The sequence below is a fragment of the Wickerhamiella sorbophila genome (genome assembly GCF_002251995.1).
Source record: "Wickerhamiella sorbophila strain DS02 chromosome Unknown contig1, whole genome shotgun sequence".
NCBI lineage: Eukaryota > Fungi > Ascomycota > Dipodascomycetes > Dipodascales > Trichomonascaceae > Wickerhamiella > Wickerhamiella sorbophila.
Window position 1 is genome coordinate 289,250 of NW_020193984.1, and position 20,830 is coordinate 310,079.

The 20,830-nt window shown below is 49.3% G+C and overlaps 16 protein-coding genes across 16 annotated transcripts; 9 read left to right on the plus strand and 7 right to left on the minus strand.

Moving 5' to 3' along the window:
* Nucleotides 1–366: 366 nt before the first annotated feature.
* On the plus strand, nucleotides 367–1,512 carry B9G98_00173 (PAB1-binding protein 2; the record flags this gene model as incomplete). The annotated part of the gene is made up of 1 exon (XM_024806731.1): nucleotides 367–1,512. One exon carries the CDS (start codon nucleotides 367–369, stop codon nucleotides 1,510–1,512), a length of 1,146 nt encoding a protein of 381 aa, XP_024662499.1.
* Nucleotides 1,513–1,562: 50 nt separating this feature from the next.
* On the minus strand, nucleotides 1,563–4,400 carry B9G98_00174 (DNA polymerase V; the record flags this gene model as incomplete). Its single annotated transcript, XM_024806732.1, has 1 exon — nucleotides 1,563–4,400. One exon carries the CDS (start codon nucleotides 4,398–4,400, stop codon nucleotides 1,563–1,565), a length of 2,838 nt encoding a protein of 945 aa, XP_024662500.1.
* Nucleotides 4,401–4,784: 384 nt separating this feature from the next.
* On the plus strand, nucleotides 4,785–5,039 carry B9G98_00175 (hypothetical protein; the record flags this gene model as incomplete). Its single annotated transcript, XM_024806733.1, has 2 exons — nucleotides 4,785–4,824; nucleotides 4,853–5,039. The coding sequence occupies exons 1-2, from the start codon at nucleotides 4,802–4,804 to the stop codon at nucleotides 5,037–5,039; spliced, it is 210 nt and encodes a 69-aa protein (XP_024662501.1). The 5' UTR covers nucleotides 4,785–4,801.
* Nucleotides 5,040–5,245: 206 nt separating this feature from the next.
* On the plus strand, nucleotides 5,246–7,336 carry B9G98_00176 (ATP-dependent permease MDL1, mitochondrial; the record flags this gene model as incomplete). The annotated part of the gene is made up of 1 exon (XM_024806734.1): nucleotides 5,246–7,336. The coding sequence occupies one exon, from the start codon at nucleotides 5,246–5,248 to the stop codon at nucleotides 7,334–7,336; it is 2,091 nt and encodes a 696-aa protein (XP_024662502.1).
* Nucleotides 7,337–7,366: 30 nt separating this feature from the next.
* Nucleotides 7,367–8,191, minus strand: B9G98_00177 (hypothetical protein; the record flags this gene model as incomplete). The annotated part of the gene is made up of 1 exon (XM_024806735.1): nucleotides 7,367–8,191. The coding sequence occupies one exon, from the start codon at nucleotides 8,189–8,191 to the stop codon at nucleotides 7,367–7,369; it is 825 nt and encodes a 274-aa protein (XP_024662503.1).
* A 261-nt stretch (nucleotides 8,192–8,452) lies between these two features.
* On the plus strand, nucleotides 8,453–9,748 carry B9G98_00178 (Homoserine O-acetyltransferase; the record flags this gene model as incomplete). Its single annotated transcript, XM_024806736.1, has 1 exon — nucleotides 8,453–9,748. The coding sequence occupies one exon, from the start codon at nucleotides 8,453–8,455 to the stop codon at nucleotides 9,746–9,748; it is 1,296 nt and encodes a 431-aa protein (XP_024662504.1).
* A 230-nt stretch (nucleotides 9,749–9,978) lies between these two features.
* Nucleotides 9,979–11,319, plus strand: B9G98_00179 (hypothetical protein; the record flags this gene model as incomplete). Its single annotated transcript, XM_024806737.1, has 1 exon — nucleotides 9,979–11,319. The coding sequence occupies one exon, from the start codon at nucleotides 9,979–9,981 to the stop codon at nucleotides 11,317–11,319; it is 1,341 nt and encodes a 446-aa protein (XP_024662505.1).
* A 5-nt stretch (nucleotides 11,320–11,324) lies between these two features.
* On the minus strand, nucleotides 11,325–11,618 carry B9G98_00180 (hypothetical protein; the record flags this gene model as incomplete). Its single annotated transcript, XM_024806738.1, has 1 exon — nucleotides 11,325–11,618. One exon carries the CDS (start codon nucleotides 11,616–11,618, stop codon nucleotides 11,325–11,327), a length of 294 nt encoding a protein of 97 aa, XP_024662506.1.
* A 69-nt stretch (nucleotides 11,619–11,687) lies between these two features.
* B9G98_00181 (Dimethyladenosine transferase) lies at nucleotides 11,688–12,623 on the plus strand (the record flags this gene model as incomplete). The annotated part of the gene is made up of 1 exon (XM_024806739.1): nucleotides 11,688–12,623. The coding sequence occupies one exon, from the start codon at nucleotides 11,688–11,690 to the stop codon at nucleotides 12,621–12,623; it is 936 nt and encodes a 311-aa protein (XP_024662507.1).
* A 20-nt stretch (nucleotides 12,624–12,643) lies between these two features.
* B9G98_00182 (Sterol 3-beta-glucosyltransferase) lies at nucleotides 12,644–16,153 on the minus strand (the record flags this gene model as incomplete). Its single annotated transcript, XM_024806740.1, has 1 exon — nucleotides 12,644–16,153. The coding sequence occupies one exon, from the start codon at nucleotides 16,151–16,153 to the stop codon at nucleotides 12,644–12,646; it is 3,510 nt and encodes a 1,169-aa protein (XP_024662508.1).
* Nucleotides 16,154–16,734: 581 nt separating this feature from the next.
* Nucleotides 16,735–17,487, minus strand: B9G98_00183 (Syntaxin PEP12; the record flags this gene model as incomplete). Its single annotated transcript, XM_024806741.1, has 1 exon — nucleotides 16,735–17,487. One exon carries the CDS (start codon nucleotides 17,485–17,487, stop codon nucleotides 16,735–16,737), a length of 753 nt encoding a protein of 250 aa, XP_024662509.1.
* A 231-nt stretch (nucleotides 17,488–17,718) lies between these two features.
* On the plus strand, nucleotides 17,719–18,051 carry B9G98_00184 (54S ribosomal protein L31, mitochondrial; the record flags this gene model as incomplete). The annotated part of the gene is made up of 1 exon (XM_024806742.1): nucleotides 17,719–18,051. The coding sequence occupies one exon, from the start codon at nucleotides 17,719–17,721 to the stop codon at nucleotides 18,049–18,051; it is 333 nt and encodes a 110-aa protein (XP_024662510.1).
* Nucleotides 18,052–18,118: 67 nt separating this feature from the next.
* On the minus strand, nucleotides 18,119–18,870 carry B9G98_00185 (U3 small nucleolar RNA-associated protein 11; the record flags this gene model as incomplete). The annotated part of the gene is made up of 1 exon (XM_024806743.1): nucleotides 18,119–18,870. The coding sequence occupies exon 1, from the start codon at nucleotides 18,818–18,820 to the stop codon at nucleotides 18,119–18,121; it is 702 nt and encodes a 233-aa protein (XP_024662511.1). The 5' UTR covers nucleotides 18,821–18,870.
* Nucleotides 18,871–19,053: 183 nt separating this feature from the next.
* On the plus strand, nucleotides 19,054–19,890 carry B9G98_00186 (Maintenance of telomere capping protein 2; the record flags this gene model as incomplete). The annotated part of the gene is made up of 1 exon (XM_024806744.1): nucleotides 19,054–19,890. The coding sequence occupies one exon, from the start codon at nucleotides 19,054–19,056 to the stop codon at nucleotides 19,888–19,890; it is 837 nt and encodes a 278-aa protein (XP_024662512.1).
* A 14-nt stretch (nucleotides 19,891–19,904) lies between these two features.
* On the minus strand, nucleotides 19,905–20,435 carry B9G98_00187 (hypothetical protein; the record flags this gene model as incomplete). Its single annotated transcript, XM_024806745.1, has 1 exon — nucleotides 19,905–20,435. One exon carries the CDS (start codon nucleotides 20,433–20,435, stop codon nucleotides 19,905–19,907), a length of 531 nt encoding a protein of 176 aa, XP_024662513.1.
* An 18-nt stretch (nucleotides 20,436–20,453) lies between these two features.
* On the plus strand, nucleotides 20,454–20,765 carry B9G98_00188 (hypothetical protein; the record flags this gene model as incomplete). Its single annotated transcript, XM_024806746.1, has 1 exon — nucleotides 20,454–20,765. The coding sequence occupies one exon, from the start codon at nucleotides 20,454–20,456 to the stop codon at nucleotides 20,763–20,765; it is 312 nt and encodes a 103-aa protein (XP_024662514.1).
* Between the last annotated feature and the right edge of the window lie 65 nt (nucleotides 20,766–20,830).

Below are 20,830 nucleotides of genomic sequence, written 5' to 3' on the forward strand. Positions count from 1 at the left end.
AATTAGTTCGGAAGGTTTATGGGTTTTGCCCTAGCCGCCGTGGAGAAGCGGCCCCCTAGCACTGTCCAATTGGCTGTCTGTAGTTTTTAGTTTATGCACAAAAACCCAATTTACCCCGTCCCAAACATCGTTAAATTGGTATAAACCTCGTTTCAACAGATCTTCCTGCTTAGTCTTCCTGAACACTACTGCGACTCATAGCCTTTGATCTTTGACGGCTTTTCACTGTAGACTATTTATCGACGAGCACAATCTGTCACGTGTGTAGAGCCCACCAACTCCACGGTTTCTTGTTGTTTCTCGTCTCCTCCCTTATCCCTCTCGACTGCTCAGGTTCCACTCAGTGTCCTTCGCATCGATCCTCAAATGACACAAGATGCAGCTAGCCCCCACGACAACCAGCCGTCCGACTCTTCTCACAGTCTGTCCGGGTCCCCTAATTCCTCAGAAAGTAGCTCGAGTGAGAGCGGTTCCAGGAAACGCGCTTATAGCGAGGGCCCGGGCCTGCTGTCTCGAAAGCAGAGCGTAATGGAAGATGACAACCCCAGAGAGCGTTTCCACTTGAGATTTCTCGTCAGGTCTCAATACTGCTCGCGAATTCTTGGCCACGGAGCGCGTCGACTTCAGGAGCTCAAGGAACGAGCCGCCCAGCGGAAGAGCTCCCTTGAAGCATGGATCTCCCGTCCAGCTAACACCGAGTACCGCGTTATGCACGCAGTAGGCACTCCGGAGAGCGTAGCAAAATTTGTCGGGTTGATCACGCGCGTAATTTTGGAAGAGCCTGAAGATGCCAGTAACTCTCACTCCAAGCCTTACACCCTGCTCGTTTTGATCCCCCATGCCATGATGGGTCGCTTGATTGGCTCGCGAATGGCTCATTTCAAGGAAATTGAACGCCAATCAGCCGCTCATCTTAGTGCCGACCACAATAAGCTGCCCAATTCTGATGACCGTCTGGTTTACATCGCCGGGGTTGCCGACTCGTTACATATCGCTGTTTACCACCTCGGCGTGGCGTATCTAAGGGATCCCCAGCGAAAAACTACATCTACTCCGTTTGAACCGGCACCTGGTGTGGAAATCGATATCCGTGACCCACAGTCTTCCCGAGAACGAACTATCCCAAAGCGCCCCTCAATGGGCGATTTAGCCCCAAGAAGATCCAACGATGGCATGAGATCGCAAGTAAAAAAGGAGCAGAAAGTCGAAGAGCCCCCATCAAAGCCACAAGAAAAGCTTCAACTGCCTTTATTGTCAAATAATGTACCACCAGCACTTCTCACTGCTTATGAGGTGGCACGTGAATCCCACAAAGAACAGCTTAGGCAGTGTGTGCCAGTTAAAAATGCTCGCTCGGAAGCTGTTGAGACTCTCATTGATAATATAAGAAGGGTGACAAAAGTCAAAGTTGAAACTGTTGACGATGATACGCTAGCTTTGAGCGGTGCACCTGAGGAAAACACATTAGCTTTGTACTTATTGTACAGGTTTTTACGAGACGTGTCGACGTGATCTAGAAAAAAAAAGTCCTCTAATTTATAGATTCTAAACCAAGTGGTGGCTTAATTCCCTCTTTTGCTTGCAAGATAATTAATCATGTCGATAAACATGTTTGGTGTGGTCTGGTTTTTGGGCGACTTGAACCACTCATTCAGCGCACGCATATACTGTGCAGTCACGATCTCTATAAGACCAGCATCGTATGAAACAAGCAACTTGGTTACCAAAACACCTACCTGGTTGGCGGCCAATCCATGGGCCTTTGAGGTGGACGCAGCAGCTTCTTCAAGCACGCTTTGCAAAATAGTGATGGCTAGTTCCAAATCCTCTTCACCGTCTAGTGTATAATTAGTTTTGCGACAAAGTTTGGTTTTCAGAAACTCTCGAGCCTTATCTCCAATTTGTCGGTCATTGGTGGTACGAATCATTTCAAGGATCGGAATTGCCATGCTCAATCCATCCAGATTAGTAGGTTGCTTTCTCACGTAGATGTCCAGCAAGTCCAAAACTCTACTTTTGAGATAGGTGACATTCTGTTTTGCTTTCTGCACCTCCTGCTTGCGTACCTTGGACTTACTCAACTGCTTTTGTCTGTCTTTGAAAATTGCCGCAAGCTGGCCGTCTAACGCGATCATTTGTTCATCATCCATCGAATCTTCTTCTTCTTCGTCATCGTCGTCATTATCAGGATTCACACCCAAAGTTTGGGCAAGCGCTCTCTCGGCCTCAGCATCGACGGCGTTCTCTTCGTCAGGGGTTTCGCCTTCGCTTTCGTCGTCGTCACTTTCTGATTCCGAATCACTGGCCTCGTCTTCTTCCTCCTCCTCCTCCTCCTCCATGTCTTCTTCTTCGCCCTCGTCATCACCCTCAGCTTCTACCTCGTCGTCTTCGATGTCGAACAACTCCTCCTGACCTTCAAGACTCTCGCGGGCACTCAAAATGTTGTACAAGAGTTGCAAGGAACCCGTGGTGATTTGGTTTGTGAATGAAGCCCAAACCTCTTCGGAAAGCTTTCGCAGCAGCGCAGACTGCTGAGCTAGGAAACTAATAATAACCTCAGTAAGAACCTGACTCGCATCGTAACTCTCATCGTCATCGTCTACCTGCTCGCGACCGGCGAACTTTGAATATACCATCTGGAGCTCGTCGAGCAAAGCGACTGCCTCCGTATTGGAGGAGTAAAGCTGCAGTAGCACCATTGAAAACAGCAACTCGAAAGCTTGAAGTTGCGGAGAATCCACATGAGGAGATGAAACTCGCTTCTTGTGAATTTTCTCAACAGTGGCTTCCGCCTTGAGTTTGGTTTTCAGAATCTCTCCCTCAAACGTCACACGAGTATCTCGGCCACGCTTTTGCAAATCAAGAATGATTTTAAGAACCTCGTAGGGCCAAGAGCCGGTTGGTGCAATCATCCTCCCCAAAGTATGAGACAAGATGGAGGTAATCCTCTGTTGAACCATTTCCACCATGCTCTCAGGTAAATCAGACTCAAAATAGGCAATAGGAACAAGTTCATCTAAAACACCTCGGATCCAGGCAATATCATCCGCATTTTTACTTGACTTGATCATGTGAATAATACTGTCTAGTGCAGACTGGGCTTTAGGCTGCTGTTCCTTATTCTCCTTGAACGTCTTCAAAAACATGGCGGTGAGACGATTTTGATCTGCGGCTAAGGGGATAAGGTCATGAATAAGAGCTGATTTTGAAATACGATCAAAGTGTTCCATGTGAGAGAGCAAAGTTTCTACAATAGCAGCGGCCTTAGTGTGCTGAGAGCGACTAATGTCCATTAAAACCGAGACAACACGCTTGGCCATCTTGTGGAGATACCTATCGCTTTGGGCCAACTGATTGGCTAGTGATCGGGTCAGATTCGGAGTCAATAGCGCAGCCACATTGTCCTGCTGAGGTACTGCCAAGATGAAAATCTCAAACCCCCACATCTTTCGCTCCGGAGATGCAGAGTTTGCGAAAAATCCATCGTCAATGGTAGCACGCCAAAATTCAGCCAGACCAATGACACCATCATCTTGTTTGGTTGCCTTCTTCCCTTTTTTATCCTTCTTATCTTTCTTGTGCTTTTTACGAGGCGGACCTTCATCATTAGGGGTGGCAGCTTGAGAAAACTCCTTGAGCAAGAAATGCCAGACAAAATGAACACTTGGTTTCCAGTTACTACGCTGAGAGTCGCTGGTGCTTACCGGTAGATCTTTCAGGATACGGGCGAGATCTGCCAGGTTGCCCTTGGCCAAAGGGTTTCCGGTTTTCCATTCGCCCAGATCGTTGAACTTTGATCGCTCTTCAGCAGATACAGACAGAGCAATGGCGATACCCTCACAAGTAGCAGTAAGGTTTTTTTCATGGATCTTTTTGAACAGAAACTCGAGAGCTTCGTCGCGATCAAAATTAAACGTGCCCTGCAGAGATTGAACAAGCTCACAAATCGCGTAAAAAACTGGTTCACGCAGCCAGACCTTTTTCAAGCTAAGAGCCAAGGCCATATTAACAAACTCATTGAAGTCTTGTAGTGACGCCTTTTCCCACAGGGGCGATTTAGCGAGCGTCTGAAGCGCGAAAAGTTTACCAAACAACAGTCCTCTTTCCTCGGCACCCTTCATGCTACCAGTGACGACAAAAGCTTTTGAAGTTTTCTCGAGGTATTCTGAAATAGGAATATGGGATTTGCGGGTGTTGAGAACCTCTGCTAGTGCCATGGAAAAACCAAGGCGGGCTGATCCGCGAGTAGAAGACAAACCAGTGATCAACCGGTTCAACGCGTAGTCCCAATCACTCTCAGAATCGGCATCCAGAAGCCCCTTGATCAGAGCTTCAGCAGCCTCTATACGCTGCGAAGGATCGTCGCTGGCCAGAGTCCAGTAGTGATCCAGCAGGGACATGGTATAGTGCTTAGTTAGGGCAGGAGCTCGAACACTTGGGGTCAGCGATACTACGATTTTCTGATGCTGCCTGGGTGAAGAGTGCTTGATTTAAATAGTACATTTATCTGGATACTTTACGGTGCTTGACGCAATATATAGGCCGCTCGTTAGTTGTCGCCGGGTGTGGCTCAACGGTTGGCTAGTTTTGGCAGTGTATAACTCGATACGGCACATCTGCATGCAAACGACAGGCACACTGTCATCACGAGCGGAAACTGCCAAATCACACCTCGCTCTGTCGAATTCACACCATCTTCAGCTCAACCGCCCGAGCTCTTCGAGTTGGAAAGATTTCAGGTTTAGGGTGAAACCCGAGATGACAAGTGATTGGTCGTTTACCTAACTATTCTTCATCCAAAATGCCCAAGCCCGCCAACATGAGGTACGTATATACCCGGTTCTTTATCGAGTAAATGGAAACTAACAATCAGCTTCAACCGCTACGCCGCTATTGCTGGCCGTATTCTCCGTCAGGCCCTCAAGGAGGACAAGCGTGCCGCTGCTGTCCGTCAGGATACTCTGGAGGTCCGTTTCGCCAAGTGGGATAATGGCAAGCAGTCCGAGCCCGAGCCTCTCAAGGTCTCTGCCAACAAATAAACACGTTGTTCTGACTCGTTTGTGAACGAGCCTGCCTCCGGTGGTCTCTATGTCCAGTATTTAGATGAAGACTTAAAACCCTTTTTAGATCGCAACGTTCTTGCCTATGGTGTATCCTCAGTAAACCAGAGTCATATTTCAGCCGGGGTTAGCTCTAACGATCGCTATCTTAACGGCAGCCGGCTCACCCTTCGCTGACTTACCCGATGTTCAAAGCCAGGTTAATGGGGAGGTCGCTCTGCGGCCGCTCCTTGCTAGCTCCTCGAATTGCTTCGACCATGAGGATCCAGCCGACTTTTGCCTTTGCACAAACCAGACTGTTTACTGCCGGTTTCCCGCGTTGGAACAATGCGTTCCAGCCAAGTGAACGGGCAGTGGCGGCGCAAAAGATCGATTTACGAGCTAAACTACAGCCTTCGAATCAGAAAAACGAGTCCAAGGAATTTTCAAGGCTGTTCGATCTAGCTCGGAAAGAGAAAGGTGCGCTGTCAATTGCGTTTCTTCTGCTAATTTTCACATCTGGCATATCTCTGAGTCTGCCGTTTGTTATCGGTAAAATTCTGGACGCAGTCAACGACGATAGCCAAGAGAAAGTTGTGCTTGGGGTTCCTATGAATTCCTTTTTGGCCGCTACAGCTGGTGTTTTCGTTGTTGGTGCCTTTGCCACTTATTTCCGGATCATCACCATGAGAGGCATCGGAGAGCGGATAGTTTGCAAGCTGCGGAGCCATACGTTCCGGAACATTGTCAAACAAGACGCAGAGTTTTTTGATGCAAATCGAACTGGTGATCTTATTTCTCGTCTGGGCACCGACGCCAACGTAGTTTCTCGAGCCGTTACCCAGAACATGGCGGATGGACTGCGCTCGCTTATCGCCGCTGTAATGGGTGCTACGATGATGAGCTATATCTCCTTGAAACTCACGGGAATCATTGCTATTTGCTTACCACCGGTTTTGATCGGAACGTTCTTATATGGTAGACGAGTGCGAACAATCTCGCGAAATTTCCAGCATTCGCTGGGCCAGTTGACGCGGGTAGGTGAAGAACGTCTCAACAACGTCCGTACTGCCCAATCGTTTGGCGGTGAGCGTCAGGAGATTCATTTGTACAACGATCAGCTTCGAAATGTGTTTTCAATCGCTATGCAGGAGGCTCGTGCCTCGGGCGTCTTCTATGGCACTATGGGTCTCACGGGAAATATTGTCATTATTGGCTTGTTGGCAGTGGGTGCAAACATGGTATCTTCAGGAGCACTGACGTTTGGTGCTTTGTCGAGCTTTATCATGTATACAGCATACGCTGGTAGCTCTGTTTCTGGCTTAGGAAACTTTTATTCTGAACTCATGAAAGGTGCGGGTGCTGCCTCTCGATTATTTGAAATTGAAGACCGTAAACCACTGATCTCCTCCACAAAAGGCGAACTGGTAAAATCTCCATACGGAGACATCACGTTCGATCATGTCGGATTTGCATACCCCACCCGACCGGCTGTCAAAATATTCAATGATCTTAACTTTACCATCAAGGGGGGCAGCAACGTGTGTTTTGTTGGGCCCTCTGGCGGAGGCAAATCCACCATTACTTCGATGCTGCTGAGGTTTTACGACCCGCAGTCCGGTTTCATTTCCATCGGCGGTCAAAAACTTGCAGATATGAGCCCTTATTCTCTGAGGAGCCACGTTGGTGTCGTGTCCCAAGAGCCTGTACTTTTTAATGCAACAGTTGCTGAAAACATTTGGTACGCCAAGCCCGAAGCCACTAAAGAAGATGTCTATGAGGCCGCACGGTTAGCCAATTGTACATTTTTAGCTGATTTTCCTGATGGAATTGAAACGGCGGTTGGACCCCGAGGTACTCAGTTGAGCGGAGGCCAGAAACAACGCATTGCGATTGCCCGAGCTTTAATTTCCAAGCCGGCCATTTTGGTGCTTGATGAAGCAACTTCCGCTTTAGACACAGAATCTGAAAGACTCGTCAACGAGGCGCTGCAGAACTTGATTGCGTCGTCCTCGACGACCATTTCGATTGCGCACAGACTATCTACTATTGCTCAGTCTGAAGAGGTAATTGTTCTTGGAGAGGGCCGTGTTCTTGAACATGGCAAGTTCCGCGATCTCTACGCCAACCCCAACAGCGCACTTTGCGATCTTTTGCACCGCCGCACCTCGCGGCTTGACGACGACGGGCCACCTTCGCCTACTCCTCAGCAGATCAACGAGGCCCTCGATAGAGAACTTGCTGAGACGCTCGACAGAGAACTTGCTGAGAAGGAAGAAGATGAAAAGCTGTTATGATTATGCACATAATATACACCCAATTTAATGCTACAGATCTTGCCAGGGCACGAACTTTAAGGATTTTATGCTCTGGTCTCCTCTTACCAACACGTAACAAGGATTAGTTAGATTGTCGCTAGGAGCGTGGAGCTTTTGCCATGCCAACGGCCAATCACCGCTGCTTGAAACCAGCAAGAGGTCGGCCTTTTCCCATAGTTTGGCAATTTCATCAGGCAACAGGAGGCCACTAATCTCGGTGATGTGCAAAATCTCGGCCGTACCTTCTATGTGAAAGTCGCTGATTGCCGTTTCAACCCCGTGGTTTTCGCCAATAAGCATTGAGCCTATACCGACGAGGCCCACCCACTCTTGGATGGTGTTTGCCCAATCCTGCTCTCCTTCTTTGTCTGTTGGACAGTCAAAAGCAGGAGTTAAGATGGGATCAGACTTGGTTGCAGCTGTAGTTTGAGCCCCCGGGACGTCGAAATCAAATGTGGATGTCAACGTGTTTTCGGCAGCCCATAACAGTCGCTTATGGGCCGCTCCACCGTCAAGCTTGATCTGAGCGACGTACTTTTGTGTACCACTCTGCAGTTTAGCCTCAATGCCTGCTCGGTGGAAAGTTTCTGCGGTGAGTGATAGAGTACACACACCTCCATGAACCATGATCGAATCTTCGTGGCTCAAAGTTGACCTGGTCACGGCAGTTGGTTGATTCAGGGCCTGGGCTAGAGTGAGGGATGCTTGAGAGCACTGCGTGTGAGTGAAAACGACCGGTTTTGTAGCAACCACTACCACTTTACTAGCGAGACCAAACGACTCAATGAACCCGCTGTCGCCATCCGCCACAAAACACTGATTTACGGCCTTCATGGTGTTCTTGATTTTCGAGAAGCAGTGGGTCAGCAGGTTTATGTTGTCTAGGTAACTGCTTAATTTCCCCGTGCTATTACGTCACCAGCGGGATGCCTCAGATAAGAAAAAGTCATCCCCACTAACGGCTTGTTTCAAGCTTTCTTCTTTTGAAGGCATTTGAAAATAATTAATCACAACCAAGTGAAAGGACTCGATTGCAAGGAATCCTGAACCCCCTCCTGTTGCTATAAATTTACCCTCGATTAAATAACCAAATTGATGGCGAAAACTGTGGAACCAACAAATAAGTTCGCCGAGCTCATTGCGGGCCAGAGCATTATGCATATTCCCTCGCTCACTTTGGAGATTGGTGGCGACGAACTCAAAGACGTACCGGTTGCGTACAAAACATGGGGCTCCCTCAACGAGAAAGCAGACAATGCGATGGTGGTGTGCCACGCCCTCTCCGGTTCTGCCGATGTCGCTGACTGGTGGGGCCCGCTCCTCGGTGCTGGTCGGGCATTTGATCCCAGCCGCTACTTTATTGTTTGCATGAATGCTCTAGGATCACCCTACGGTACTGCCTCTCCAGTAACAATAAACCCCACGACGGGTAAAGTCTATGGTCCTGAATTTCCCCTGACCACTATCAAGGATGATGTGCGGCTGCAGAAAATGGTTTTGGACAGGCTCGGTGTAAAGCAAATTGCAGTAGTGATTGGAGGGTCTATGGGCGGAATGATGGCCCTAGAGTACCTTTACTTTGGCAAAGAGTATGTCCGCAGTGCTGTAGTCCTTGCCTCTTGCGCCTACCACTCGGCGTGGGGAATTAGTTGGGGTGAGGCCCAACGGCAAAGCATATATGCCGATCCAAAGTACCAGGATGGCTATTATGACATTAATGATCAGCCCAGTGCGGGGTTGAGTGCAGCCCGTATGAGTGCGCTCTTGACCTACCGAAGTCGCAATTCCTTTGATTCAAAGTTTGGACGCAACGTGCCGAACCCCGACGTTCACAAAGGATCCGATACACCAGATATTTCTGATACCGAAACCAGCGAGGACCGCTGGTCTGTCCACAACCACGGAAACGTTCGAAGCAACAGGCCAGTTGCATACCGTCCCAAACCGGCCCAGCACTACTTTACAGCCCAGAGTTATCTCCGCTATCAGGGCCAGCGCTTCATTGACCGGTTTGATGCCAATTGCTACATTGCAATCACTCGTAAACTCGACACGCATGATGTCTCTCGCGGTCGCACTGCCACCGTGGAGGAAGCGCTGGAAACGATCGAACAACCGGTCCTTGTAATTGGTATTCCCTCTGATGGACTTTTTACCTTCTCAGAACAGGAGTATATGCATGAACATCTCAAAAACTCCGAGCTGCATGAAATCCAGAGCCCCGACGGCCATGATGCGTTCCTGCTCGAGTTTGCAGCTATCAATGACCGGATCCACGAGTTCCTGGTCAAACGGAATCCCGAAATCATGAAGGGCCTTGACCACGCTGCTCCCATCGGCGAATCGGGCTGCGGTTCTTTGATCAGCGAGACCTCAGTCACAGAGTGGTGACACACGCCACCACACAATTCAACAGTATTTATTTTGCTTCAACGCATTTTATAGAACTATGTACACAGTCATTGGTTCCACTTTTATCCGCTTTCGGTGTCCATTCTTCGATGGGGTATTTGCTGGCCCTGCAGAAACCCTACACCCACCCGCATGCAGAAGCTGGGACATTTCCGCAGGACTGTTTTGATTCTCTCTCGTAGTTGTTCGTTTGTGCTTTGAAAAGAGGTATGGACTTTCTTGCTGAGCTGCGGAGCTGTGATGACCGGCTAGCTGCAGCCGAACCCTGTGCTATCGATATTGACAGCAGTATGATCGAGGAACCCGAAGAGGTGATTGCTGCTTTACGGGCTACATACGAGAGCCTGGACCGGTTCAAGACGCTGAAGGACGCCCAAACACTGACCGACGCCCGGTGCACCATGAAATCTATCAAAGAGAGGGTCGAACGACTTAGCGATCATGTCGCAACTTGGCTGTCATACCATGATAACGACGGATACCTGTCAGGAGACGACAGTGTAAACAATGTGAGCACTGCGCAGGTAAGTCGCATCCGACTTGATTGCCTGGAGCAAACAGTGGCATTTGGAGTAAAAATGGCCGTGGCTGCTGAAATCAGCGAAATATCGAACGTCTTGTCGTCTATTGACGCGACAGTAGACGAATGCTGCACGGGGCTGGCTGTAGTAAACCAAACAGCTACTCAAAGTCAGGCCCCGGGAAATTTGGTACAAATCCCAGACTCGGCGTCCCCACAGGCGCCTATTTATTGCGACGAGGACATTGTTCTGAATCAGAAGTTGTCCCGTCTTCGATCACTCACCAAAGCTCTACAGCAGAGTGTACAATTTATTCCTACCCGTATGGACATTTTACAGAGCCGAGCCCAGGAACATTTGCCCAAGAGTTTTGAAGATTTAACCGCCCATTTCGAGCTTCTCAATACCCGAATCCGGAATTTGATCAAGGACTTTGAAGCCACCGATAGCCGCCTAACTCATGATTCATGGATACCCATTATCGCCGAATCTGGTGACCCGAGGGTGCGAAACTATGCTAAACTGAGAGGTTTCAGGGACCAGTCCCCAGAGAAACCTGCCCGTGACGCCATTGCACTTTTCAGAGGGCTGAAACCACCCCGACCCAAACTTGGACCCTTTCTACCTGTGATTCTGCCTGCCTCACCGCCCTCATTCACTTCAGGTAGCGATAGTCACTCGCCGTCTATTTCCTTTGACACAAGTGAAGAGGAGCTGGACTTTTTCTCGAGCAGCCCACTGAAAGGTAAAGGAGCGACAAACGGTAACACACTCTATATTCCACGGACCAGAGAATCGCGCAGCAAGCTCATGAAACCAACGCAAATCATTAAAGGTATGTTCGCTCGGCGAACCATTCAGCACGTCGCTGCACCAGTCCCTAAACCAACCAGCCGTTTGCAACCGCCAACGCCAACCAGCGTGAGCATAGCACCATTGTCGCGGCGCTTTTCCTCATTGGAGCTTCGCTGCCAACAAATCTACAGCGGCATTCCTACCCCACGATGCTCGAGCTTATGTACGAAATAATTTATCTATTTTTCTCTACCGAAGATCCGTGTCATCCAGGATTTCGAGTCCCGATCTTCTCTTTCGTCCTCGGTAAACATTCTCAAACCGCCGTCCGGTGTGTATTCGCCTGTCTGAACCCGTTTGGGCTGTCCTACTAGAACCCGTTTGTACAACACTGCAGTTGTCACAGCGACGAGCGGAATGGACAGCATAATCAAAAATACACTACGATTGCCTTTGCCTTTGAAATTAGGCTTGGGAACCTCGATTGGAGGTCGCTCCTCGACTGGTCGCACTGGCCGGATCTGACGAGCCATTTTCCAAGAGTTGATGACCTAATTTTTTCTTGTGTGGTTAATTTTTTTTTTTCTCACATTTATCCAAAAATGGGGAAAGTCACGGCCAAAAAAGATGCAAAGACATCTGTTTTCAAAATGAATACTGATTTGGGTCAGCATATTCTTAAAAACCCACTTGTGGCCCAAGGCATTGTCGACAAGGCCGATATCAAGCCTAGTGATACGGTTCTTGAAGTCGGTCCTGGTACAGGTAACTTGACGATCCGCATTTTGGAGCAGGCTCGCAAGGTTGTGGCTGTTGAAATGGATCCCAGAATGGCTGCCGAGCTCACCAAACGTGTGCAGGGAAAGCCGCTGGAACGCAAATTGGATATTGTAATGGGCGACTGTATCAAGATGGATTTACCTTATCACGACATTTGTATCTCTAACACACCCTACCAGATCTCGTCGCCGCTTGTGTTTAAACTGTTGAACCTTCCGCGACCTCCCAGAGTTTCAATTCTTATGTTTCAGCGGGAGTTTGCCCTCCGTCTTCTCGCTCGTCCCGGTGATTCTTTGTACTGTCGTCTCTCTGCAAACGTGCAGATGTGGGCAACTGTTACGCATGTCATGAAGGTAGGTAGAGGCAATTTCAGGCCCCCTCCCAACGTGGAGTCGTCGGTGGTACGAATTGAAGTCAAGTCGCCTCGACCTCCAGTTGACTACAACGAATGGGACGGGCTTCTTCGAGTCTGCTTTGTTCGCAAGAATCGTACAATTTCTGCTGGCTTCAAGTCTTCAAGCGTGCTGCAGATTCTTGAGCAAAACTACCGCACATTCATCGCCGAGAACGGGCCTAATCATCAAGGCTACGATGCAGCTGAGATTCCGGATGATGATCTCGCAGCTATCGTCAAAAAGAAAATAGAAAGCGTGCTCCAGCAAACGCAGATGAGCGATATGCGTGCGGGCAAGTGCGACCAGACCGATTTCCTCCGTCTCCTGTACGCTTTCCATCAAGTAGGTATTCACTTTGCATAATTTATTAGCTATTTCAACTTTCAACGTCCAAAAAGACTGCCGCCTTTGTACCACTTTTTCTTCTTCTCGTCGTCGCCTGTTGCACTAGTGCGACTGAGAGTAGGAGCGATGCGGCGGGGATTATACACGACATCTTTTCGGGGACGAACAAGGGATTGAGCATAAGGAAGCTCGCGGTAAATACACTGGATGGCCCGGGCAACACCATTTTCAAGCGAGATTTGCTCTCCGATTACCTTGGCACGCTCAATGATGCTCTTGTTGCTGGTGGCCTCAACCAAGACCTTGGCCAAACCGTCGCCGGTGATCTTCTTCAAGGCAAGACCACAGCCGAGATCAGTCACCCGCAGTGCATAGAAGAACTGATCACCAAAGAAAGGCTTGATAACAGTAGGGATACCGCAGCTCAAGGACATGCCCGTAGTACCGCTACCACCATGGTGGACAGCTGCATCAACCTTCGGAAACAGCCACTGATGAGGGATAGCATCAACGGTGTAAATGGATTTAGATGCAAGCGTCTTGGCACCCTCCTTCTTTGTTCCATCCGAGCTGCGCTCGGCCCATCCCTTGACAACAACGGCACGAACCTTGGCTTTCTCGACACCATAGACGACATCGTTCGTAAGTTTTTCGACATCATCAACAACAATAGAACCAAATCCAATATAGACCAAAGGCACTTTATCATCGCGAGCTTTCTTCATGAAAGCAACCAACTCCTCAGGAGGTTTGTACGTATCATCTTGTTCAAGCTGCCAGTAGCCAGTGTAGTGCACCCAGTCAGGCTCGTCGATGGGGGGAACAAGGACGTGAGGGCTGACACAGTACAAGAACGGAATCTGCTGTTGACGCATACCTTCGAGGCTAGTACCGCGAATACCGATTGTCTTTTTACGCCACTTGTTGATTTGGTGGGAGGTACCACGCCACATCATGTTTTCAAACATAACATAGGTCATGTAGTTGTAAGATCCACCGAGGTTAGAATCAGGCACAATGAAAGCATGAGGATAGGCGTGAGTACGTGTCCAAGGCATTGTGAATGCACGGAAGTAGGGGATTCCCAGACCTTCAGCAATGTGCACACCAGCCATAGCGGAAGGACTCTCAATAAGCACGTCACTATCCTGGCAGGCTACCCACGCAGACTCCAGAAGCTCGGTGACCCAAGAACGGAATTTGCTGGCTGCCTCCTTGAGGAAAGACAAACTGAAAGACCCATGGTCAATCATGATCTGCATCAAAGCTTTCGGATCACCAGCGACTTCCCGGAACTCGATACCGTAACCTTCCACAAAGTCCCGGAACTCGGCATGGGTACAAATACGGCAGATGTGACCCTCAGCCATCAAACCCTGGCACAGAGCGATATACGGCTGAACATCACCACGGGAACCAATGGTCAAAATGGTGATACGTAACTTCTCCTGAGGTTTCACCAAGAACGACTCGTTAGTCTCCCTGGAGTAAGGATCGACAACCAACGGAGGGATACGCATCTGGACTTTGTCACTAAGATGATCCTCATAAGTGGCTAAACGAGCCTGAATTAGCTGGTAACGGACAAAGTCTAAAGAGTCACTAGAATCACCGGTATGATTCTTGCTGTGCTCGGCCTCTTCCTCCATTAGTTTGGTTAGACACTTAACAAAAGATTCGCAGGCATCCTTGGTCGTCAACTCAGTATATATGGGGTCGGAGCCGCGAATATGAAGCTGGACACCAAAATTACCGAACTTGGACTTCTCGCAGATCTCGACAGATTGAACATCGTCAATGGGCAGAATCATGCGGGTTTTCGAGGTAACGACAGCGCGACGCCAACAAACATATCGGTTCGTCAAGAAAATAAGACCGGACATTGCCTGGCCTTTACCCCGTTGCAGCAAACATTTGTAGTACGAAAGCAAGCTGATACGACGGCTGAAGGAGAACTGGCTCTGGAAACGCTCATTGGCTTCAGCACGCTCATCATCCGTGATAACGTGCATGTCCTCTTCAGGATTGCATTTAGTATCGGTGACAGAATAAGCAATGCTGGCAGATGCGTTGAAAATGCGGCTGAGCATAGCCTTTGCAGAGCCAGTAAAGTCCGTGTCCTCCATACCTGACCTTTCAGCAGCAGCTCGCCTTACCGCTTCATCAATATCAACATCACTGGTGATCTGAGGAGAAAGCACCGGACTACCTGAAACCGAGGGGCGCTCAGATTGACTAGCAGAAATCGACTTTTCTCGTTCAGGAATCCATTCAGTAGCAGCCTGCTTAAGGTGAGATCCAACTACCTTGTGCAAACTGAACAGTCCCAAGCTACCTTTGACAACACTGCTGGTACCTGAAACTACCGATGTACCAGTGTCGACAATCTTTTGCGAGATCATGGTAGTGGCCGAGGGATCGTCCCTGGGGGCACGGAAAAGCTGCTCAGTGATGTGCTCTGGAAGTTTGTGGCAACGACCGGAAAAGTAAGTAGAGTTGAACACAGACTTGGTGACAGTAATTGATTGGTTCTTGAGGGCCAGTTTTTCCGGTCCACCAGCAGTCTGAATTTTATCCTCACCGACCTTGAGCTTCCAGTATTTCACCAAGGCATTAAATGCGTCTTCGCCCCTGCTAAAGAATAACATGACAGTCTCTTGAGCTTTGAGGCCAGGGCCAGGAATATACACCAGGCGAAGGCTTTTGGCGACGTCCAAAACCGGCACGATAGATACAGTCAAAACATTTTCAAACGGAATCACGACCTTAGCATACTCACCCTTATTGCGCACAACAAAAATAGCTTTCTGGATAGCCTTAGCCCATTCATGTGCGGAGTTAGGAGAGTCCGCCTTTAGGTGAACAGTTTCATCATCGTTCATGACAATGTAAATCGAGCTGCTCGGCTCACCATTTTCCTTGGGCTGATGATCAACGTACTTGACGTTGTACAACGGGATAATTCCAGCAGGGAAATAAGGGTCTGCAGCGGAATTATAGTGGGCAAGAGCATCGTGACGGAGAATGTACCAATAACGGGTAAAGCCCATACCCTTAGAGGAGCGCTTCCGAAGGGTACCTTCCATAATTACACGGGACCCAGTATAAGGCAATGGAGCGTAAAAGTAAATATTGTTGGCAGAGAGCAGTGACTTGCCCTGGCAAAGTACGTCGGTAAGTTGCCAGGCGGGAATTTGGCCAAGCAATTTCTCTTGACCAGTTGCGCCCAGACGCTCACGAACGATATCAGTGATTTGCACAGACCCGTCGTATTCGTCCCCAGGCGCCATCATGGTTCGCAGCTTGGAGCGCAGGTTCTCCGCTTCTGCTTCTGGATCCAATTTGTCGTCAATTGCGGTAGAAACCGAGTACATCGACTCGTCGTCAATCTCAGTGTCAGAGTCCGAGTCGTCGTCTGCGCTGGCCGCTAAAAACTTGAAGTAGGAAGCTTGAACATTGTCACCCGACTCCTTGGAGGCCGAATCATCAGGGATCACAATGGATTTGATGGTATCAGCTACCTTGGAGAAATTCAGATCAGGGGCCATTATTGTCGTGGTCGAGGCTGCAAAAACGTTCTACTCTAAATCAGATTTGGGTTGATGGAGAGAAGAAAAAAATTGCCTCCTGGTAGGTAAGTTGCTACGATACTCGCAGCAAGGATGCCGGTTATCTAAGCGGCAATACCAATTTGTTTCAGCGGCAGGGTCTCGAGTTGGACGGTATGGGGGCTGTGCGGGTGTTTTGAAGAATGGCCTAGTCGCTGGTGACAAGGTGTGGGCGGGGGAGTGGTTTATTCGCGACTCTTGGCGGTTGTGCGCGCTGTCGCCTCCATTCTGTTCACCTCCGCGCTCAAGCAGTACCCTGCAGCTCGCTCAAAGATCACCTAACCCTTTGCTCGATGGAGGACGACGAGCGAGTGGAAACTGGGTTCGAGGTGTCACGAGGGCTCCGCCGCGGCTAAGGCTGGATGCAACTGGTGAATCCCACGATGCTCATGACTTTTTGAACCCAGGCCGCAATTACATTCTATAGAAAAAATAGCCAACGGCTTGTTGCAGCTGTCATGTCCGTGGCGACAGCGGGGATGCGACGACAGGTAAGGTTTTTTGAATAAGTTAGATGAGGGCTATGCTAGCACGCTTAAAATAATCACAAGGGCGAAAATCAGTAAAATAATAAGAAAACAGAGCATGCGGCCTCCAGTGCGACGCTGCCACCGAGCAGCCTTTACGAGCTCGCCTGCGCCATCGCGCGTATTCTGGGCAACCGAGTAGATGTTCGCTTCGATGTTGTCGATGACAGAGCCCTGTTCGGCAATAACGTTACTCAGATTGGTGAAAATTTCATTGAGTTCGACAATTCCCTGCTCAATGCCTCGAATCTCTTCTTGTCGCTCTTCGATAAGGCCCTGCTGGTAAGCCACCTCATCCTGCCTGAGCTGCTCTTCGAACGACTGCTGCTGCTGGAGCTCAATTCCAGGAGCACCGTCAATATCCTTGTATGCTGGAGTCTCAGGTGGGGGGTTAATTTTACGAGCTTCTTGCACGAGTTGGCGTTCGCCGCGAGCGATCTGCTTTTGGATACGCTGGAACTCACTGAACGCTTCGGCGAATTCGCGCACCAGTTTCGTCTGCGTGTATTTCTGAGCAGGCAAATTGTTGGGCCACTGCTGGATTCGCTCAACGTCGGCTTTTAGCGACCGGAACTGCGCCCGGTTTTTGGCTGCAAGGTCAGCAGCCTTGTCGGGATTGGAAGCCCTCAAGTGGGCCCAGAGCCTGCCGTTTGTGGCCGATATATCAAAGATCTCGTCTGCGAGACGCTCCGTCAGTTCGTCGAACTCCGGATCATCCTTATATCCGCCTTGTGCTTCAATGTCCATTGTGGCGGTTGAGTAATAACGTTAGAATTCTAGGTGCCAGGTTTAACTTCACAACAGACCGCAGGTCTTCACAACAATTGGTTCGTGAAATAGGTGTAGCCAAGAAAGGGCAACAAAAAGGGTTCACAAAAGTGCACAAACTATGTGAATAGTGTAGTTGGTATCAGACGTCGGGCCCTCTTAGCACGAATCGGACCTCCGCTTTGTCATCCTCCTCCTCTCGTATTCATCATGCTTGGCCCTTTCCGTGGATCACCGGTTCGCATGGGCGGATACCTGTGGAAAATCCCCTACAAGATGTCTCAGCCACAAAAGGCTCGCCAACGGAGCCGTCTGCGAGCCGTAGACCAGACCATTTCCACTGTTGCGAAGGGACTGGCCAGCGAAGGCCTAACTATTCACAAGATCGTGCGGTTCGACAAAGAGCTGCCAAAGGAGAGCGAAATGCCAGCCAAAGACAAGTACTGGATCTTCAACAAAACCTCTATTAACTATCGTAAAGGTGCCCATCGCCAGCCCAAGTTCACCAAGGTCACTAACCGGGTTCCTCCCGAGGGTTTCTAAAAAATTTTTTGGCAACGGCAATTTCAGTTGTTGTTTGTAAATATTATAATACTTCAAGATAAATAAACTAACGCTTGCGAACTTTCTTCCACTTGTACGTCACGGTGCCGTCTTTGTTGACAATCTTCTTTTTGTCGCCCTTCTTCATGAGTTCGCGCTGCAGAGCCAGCTCTTGCTGCACCAGGTCCAGCTCTTCTCGGCGACTAAGACGTTTCTGAAGAGTTTGCAGATCTTTGAGGGACGTCTCAGCTGGCTGCTGAATGTCTACGTCTGTAAGCTGGCTGGATCGAAGACGGTTCTGGCGGCGGTGTAAGAGTCGTTTGTCTGTATCAAAGTGTTTAGCTGCGTCAAAGTTCTCGAGCTCTTCTTCGTTTTCGACAAATAGTGTGTGCTTGCCGCTGCCTGCTAAGAGCAGTGAAGCCTTTGCTTTCTCAATTTTCGACTGCTCATTATTGATAAGAGTTCGGAGGTATCCTGCATCTTGAGTCTTTAAAAGTTTGACTTGCTCATCATTGAGAACCTCGGCACCTCTGGAGGCCACAAGCACACCGTCGTTAGTCTTTGCTTTGACCATTTTGAAGTTGAACTCGTCCTTGTTAGCCTGCTGGGCTTTGGATCGAAGCAGAGCCAGATGCGCCTCTTTGCGGTGGAAATCCTGCGACCGAAGCCGGTAATCCTTCTTTTTCTCCAAGAGGCCCCATTTCTTGCGCGCCTGAGGCTGAGCACGCTCACGATGCTGCTTTTTAGCGATGTCGTGGGCTTTGAACATTCTGAAGAGAAAAAAATTAGGTGAGACGGAATATTTGGGATCACTCCCAACCCCACCCGGAGGCCGATAACTGGAAAATAATAGGGTATATGTACAAAAGAAAAAGAACGTCACAAGAGAGTGCCGGGAAAAAAAGTCCGCGGTCTCGCGAGATACTGGCAAGCTGTCCGATGGACCAGCGTATATAACCTACCAAACCTAAGCGCGGTCTTTGTCTTTGTCAGCTCACATGGATGCTAGAAGATAATCTAGTGCCGGAAGATATCGCTATAGCGTGTCTGCTAGCGGCTCTACACAAACGCCTAGTGTTGATTGTGTGCAAGCAGTTGAATGTGGCCGAAGCTCAAATAACCGCCACTCTGGAGCGACTGCTGAATCGCCGGTGTACTCTTATTCACGCAAGTGCTGAAACCACTTGGCCACGGCTAGCAATGGACCTTAAACATGCGTCCGGGACCAGCGTATTAATAAAAAACCCAGATACTCTGACCACAACCGTACAAACCCACTTTGTGGACTCCCTAGTGAGACCTGATCCGAGCCCGGTATCTTTGGACATCACAACAGTAGTTCTCCTTGGATCCTACGACAAGTTAATACGGCCGCTCAGACAGCTTGTGTTATTTCGAGAAGAGATTGATCTATCAATTGAAAACAGCATGCTGGCCTTGCCGTCTAAAATAGGTTTCCAGGACCAACTAGTCACCATGCGGGCAAAACTTCCCGGAGTCGCAATTATCCCGGAAATTGCTCGTTACATTCAAGACATTATGGTATTTATTCGCACAAACCGACTGGTCAAGTCCGGAGTGTCTCCGCGCGTCTCTAAAGACCTGGAGCTGCTAGCTCGCAGTATCTGCCTTTTACGCGACCTAAAGTTTATCACCCCAAGCATTATTTCCCTGGCAGCCCGCAAAATGCTGCCCATCAAAGTTGAACTCGAAGATCCATCAAAAGAACCAAGCCTGCAATGGGGAGGCGATTTCGAAGTAGCCAAAATATGGTTCAGCAACTGGAACACAGAACTACTGATTGAAAGCATACTAGAGACAGTCCCACCGCCTCTGTAATAAATAGTTTACATTTAATTTGTTAATTGCTGGATCGCTTTCCAGCGATTCTCCACTGAAACACTCTTTTCCAACGACACACCGAGAGACTCGTACAGGGCAAGCAAGAGCGCGTCATCAGCGTTAACTGCAGTAGCGCCAGGTACCTTGCCTCTATTCACGACTTCTCGCGACTTTTCTTGGAGCCGTTGCCGCAGGTCGGCCAGAGTCCGTCGAGCCTCCATCAGCTCGGCCCTGCTGCTGTTGGCGCTCGCCTTTGCCAGCCTTTCGCGATCAGAAACAAACTTGTCATGGACCATCCGTTCAAATTCCAGCCCTGCTGCCTCTGTCTTTTCAATTTCAGCGTTCAGCTCGTCTAATTGTACTTTATACTGCGCCTGCACGGCGTCTAATCTGGCTAGAGCCTGCCGCTTTTCCTCAAGAGAATCGCCCACCAGCACCTGGTACGGGTAATTCTTAATGCTTTGTTTCAATAGCCCAAACTCCTTCACCGCATTGTCGACTTTGCGTATCAGCTCCTCAGCAGCACTTTCTTGTTGGTCCATCGCAGGTTACTAACCAATATGCCCGTCACTGATGATTTTGGCAATAGCGCTGAGACACCAGTCCCTGCTTGGTTTTTAGCGCCGTACGAGGAGACGGAGATCCGAAAGCGCTGCCAGGACCAGGCGCAGGAAGAGTGTAAAACCCAGTTCATAAAATTCGGCGAGTGTGCCCAAAACCACCAGCTGTTATTCCCCTGGAAATGTGCCGACCTCAAAAAGGAGCTGCTGGACTGTGTGGCCTACTGGGGAGCTAATGATAAGTTTGAAGACCTGAGAGTCGAGTTTATCATGGAGAAAAAGCGAAAACTGGCCGAAGAGGGCAAAGTCTAGGGGGTCTAATTCTCGCCCGTCAAGACGGCCCTTTTTAATGTACATACTTTAAATTCACAACCGAC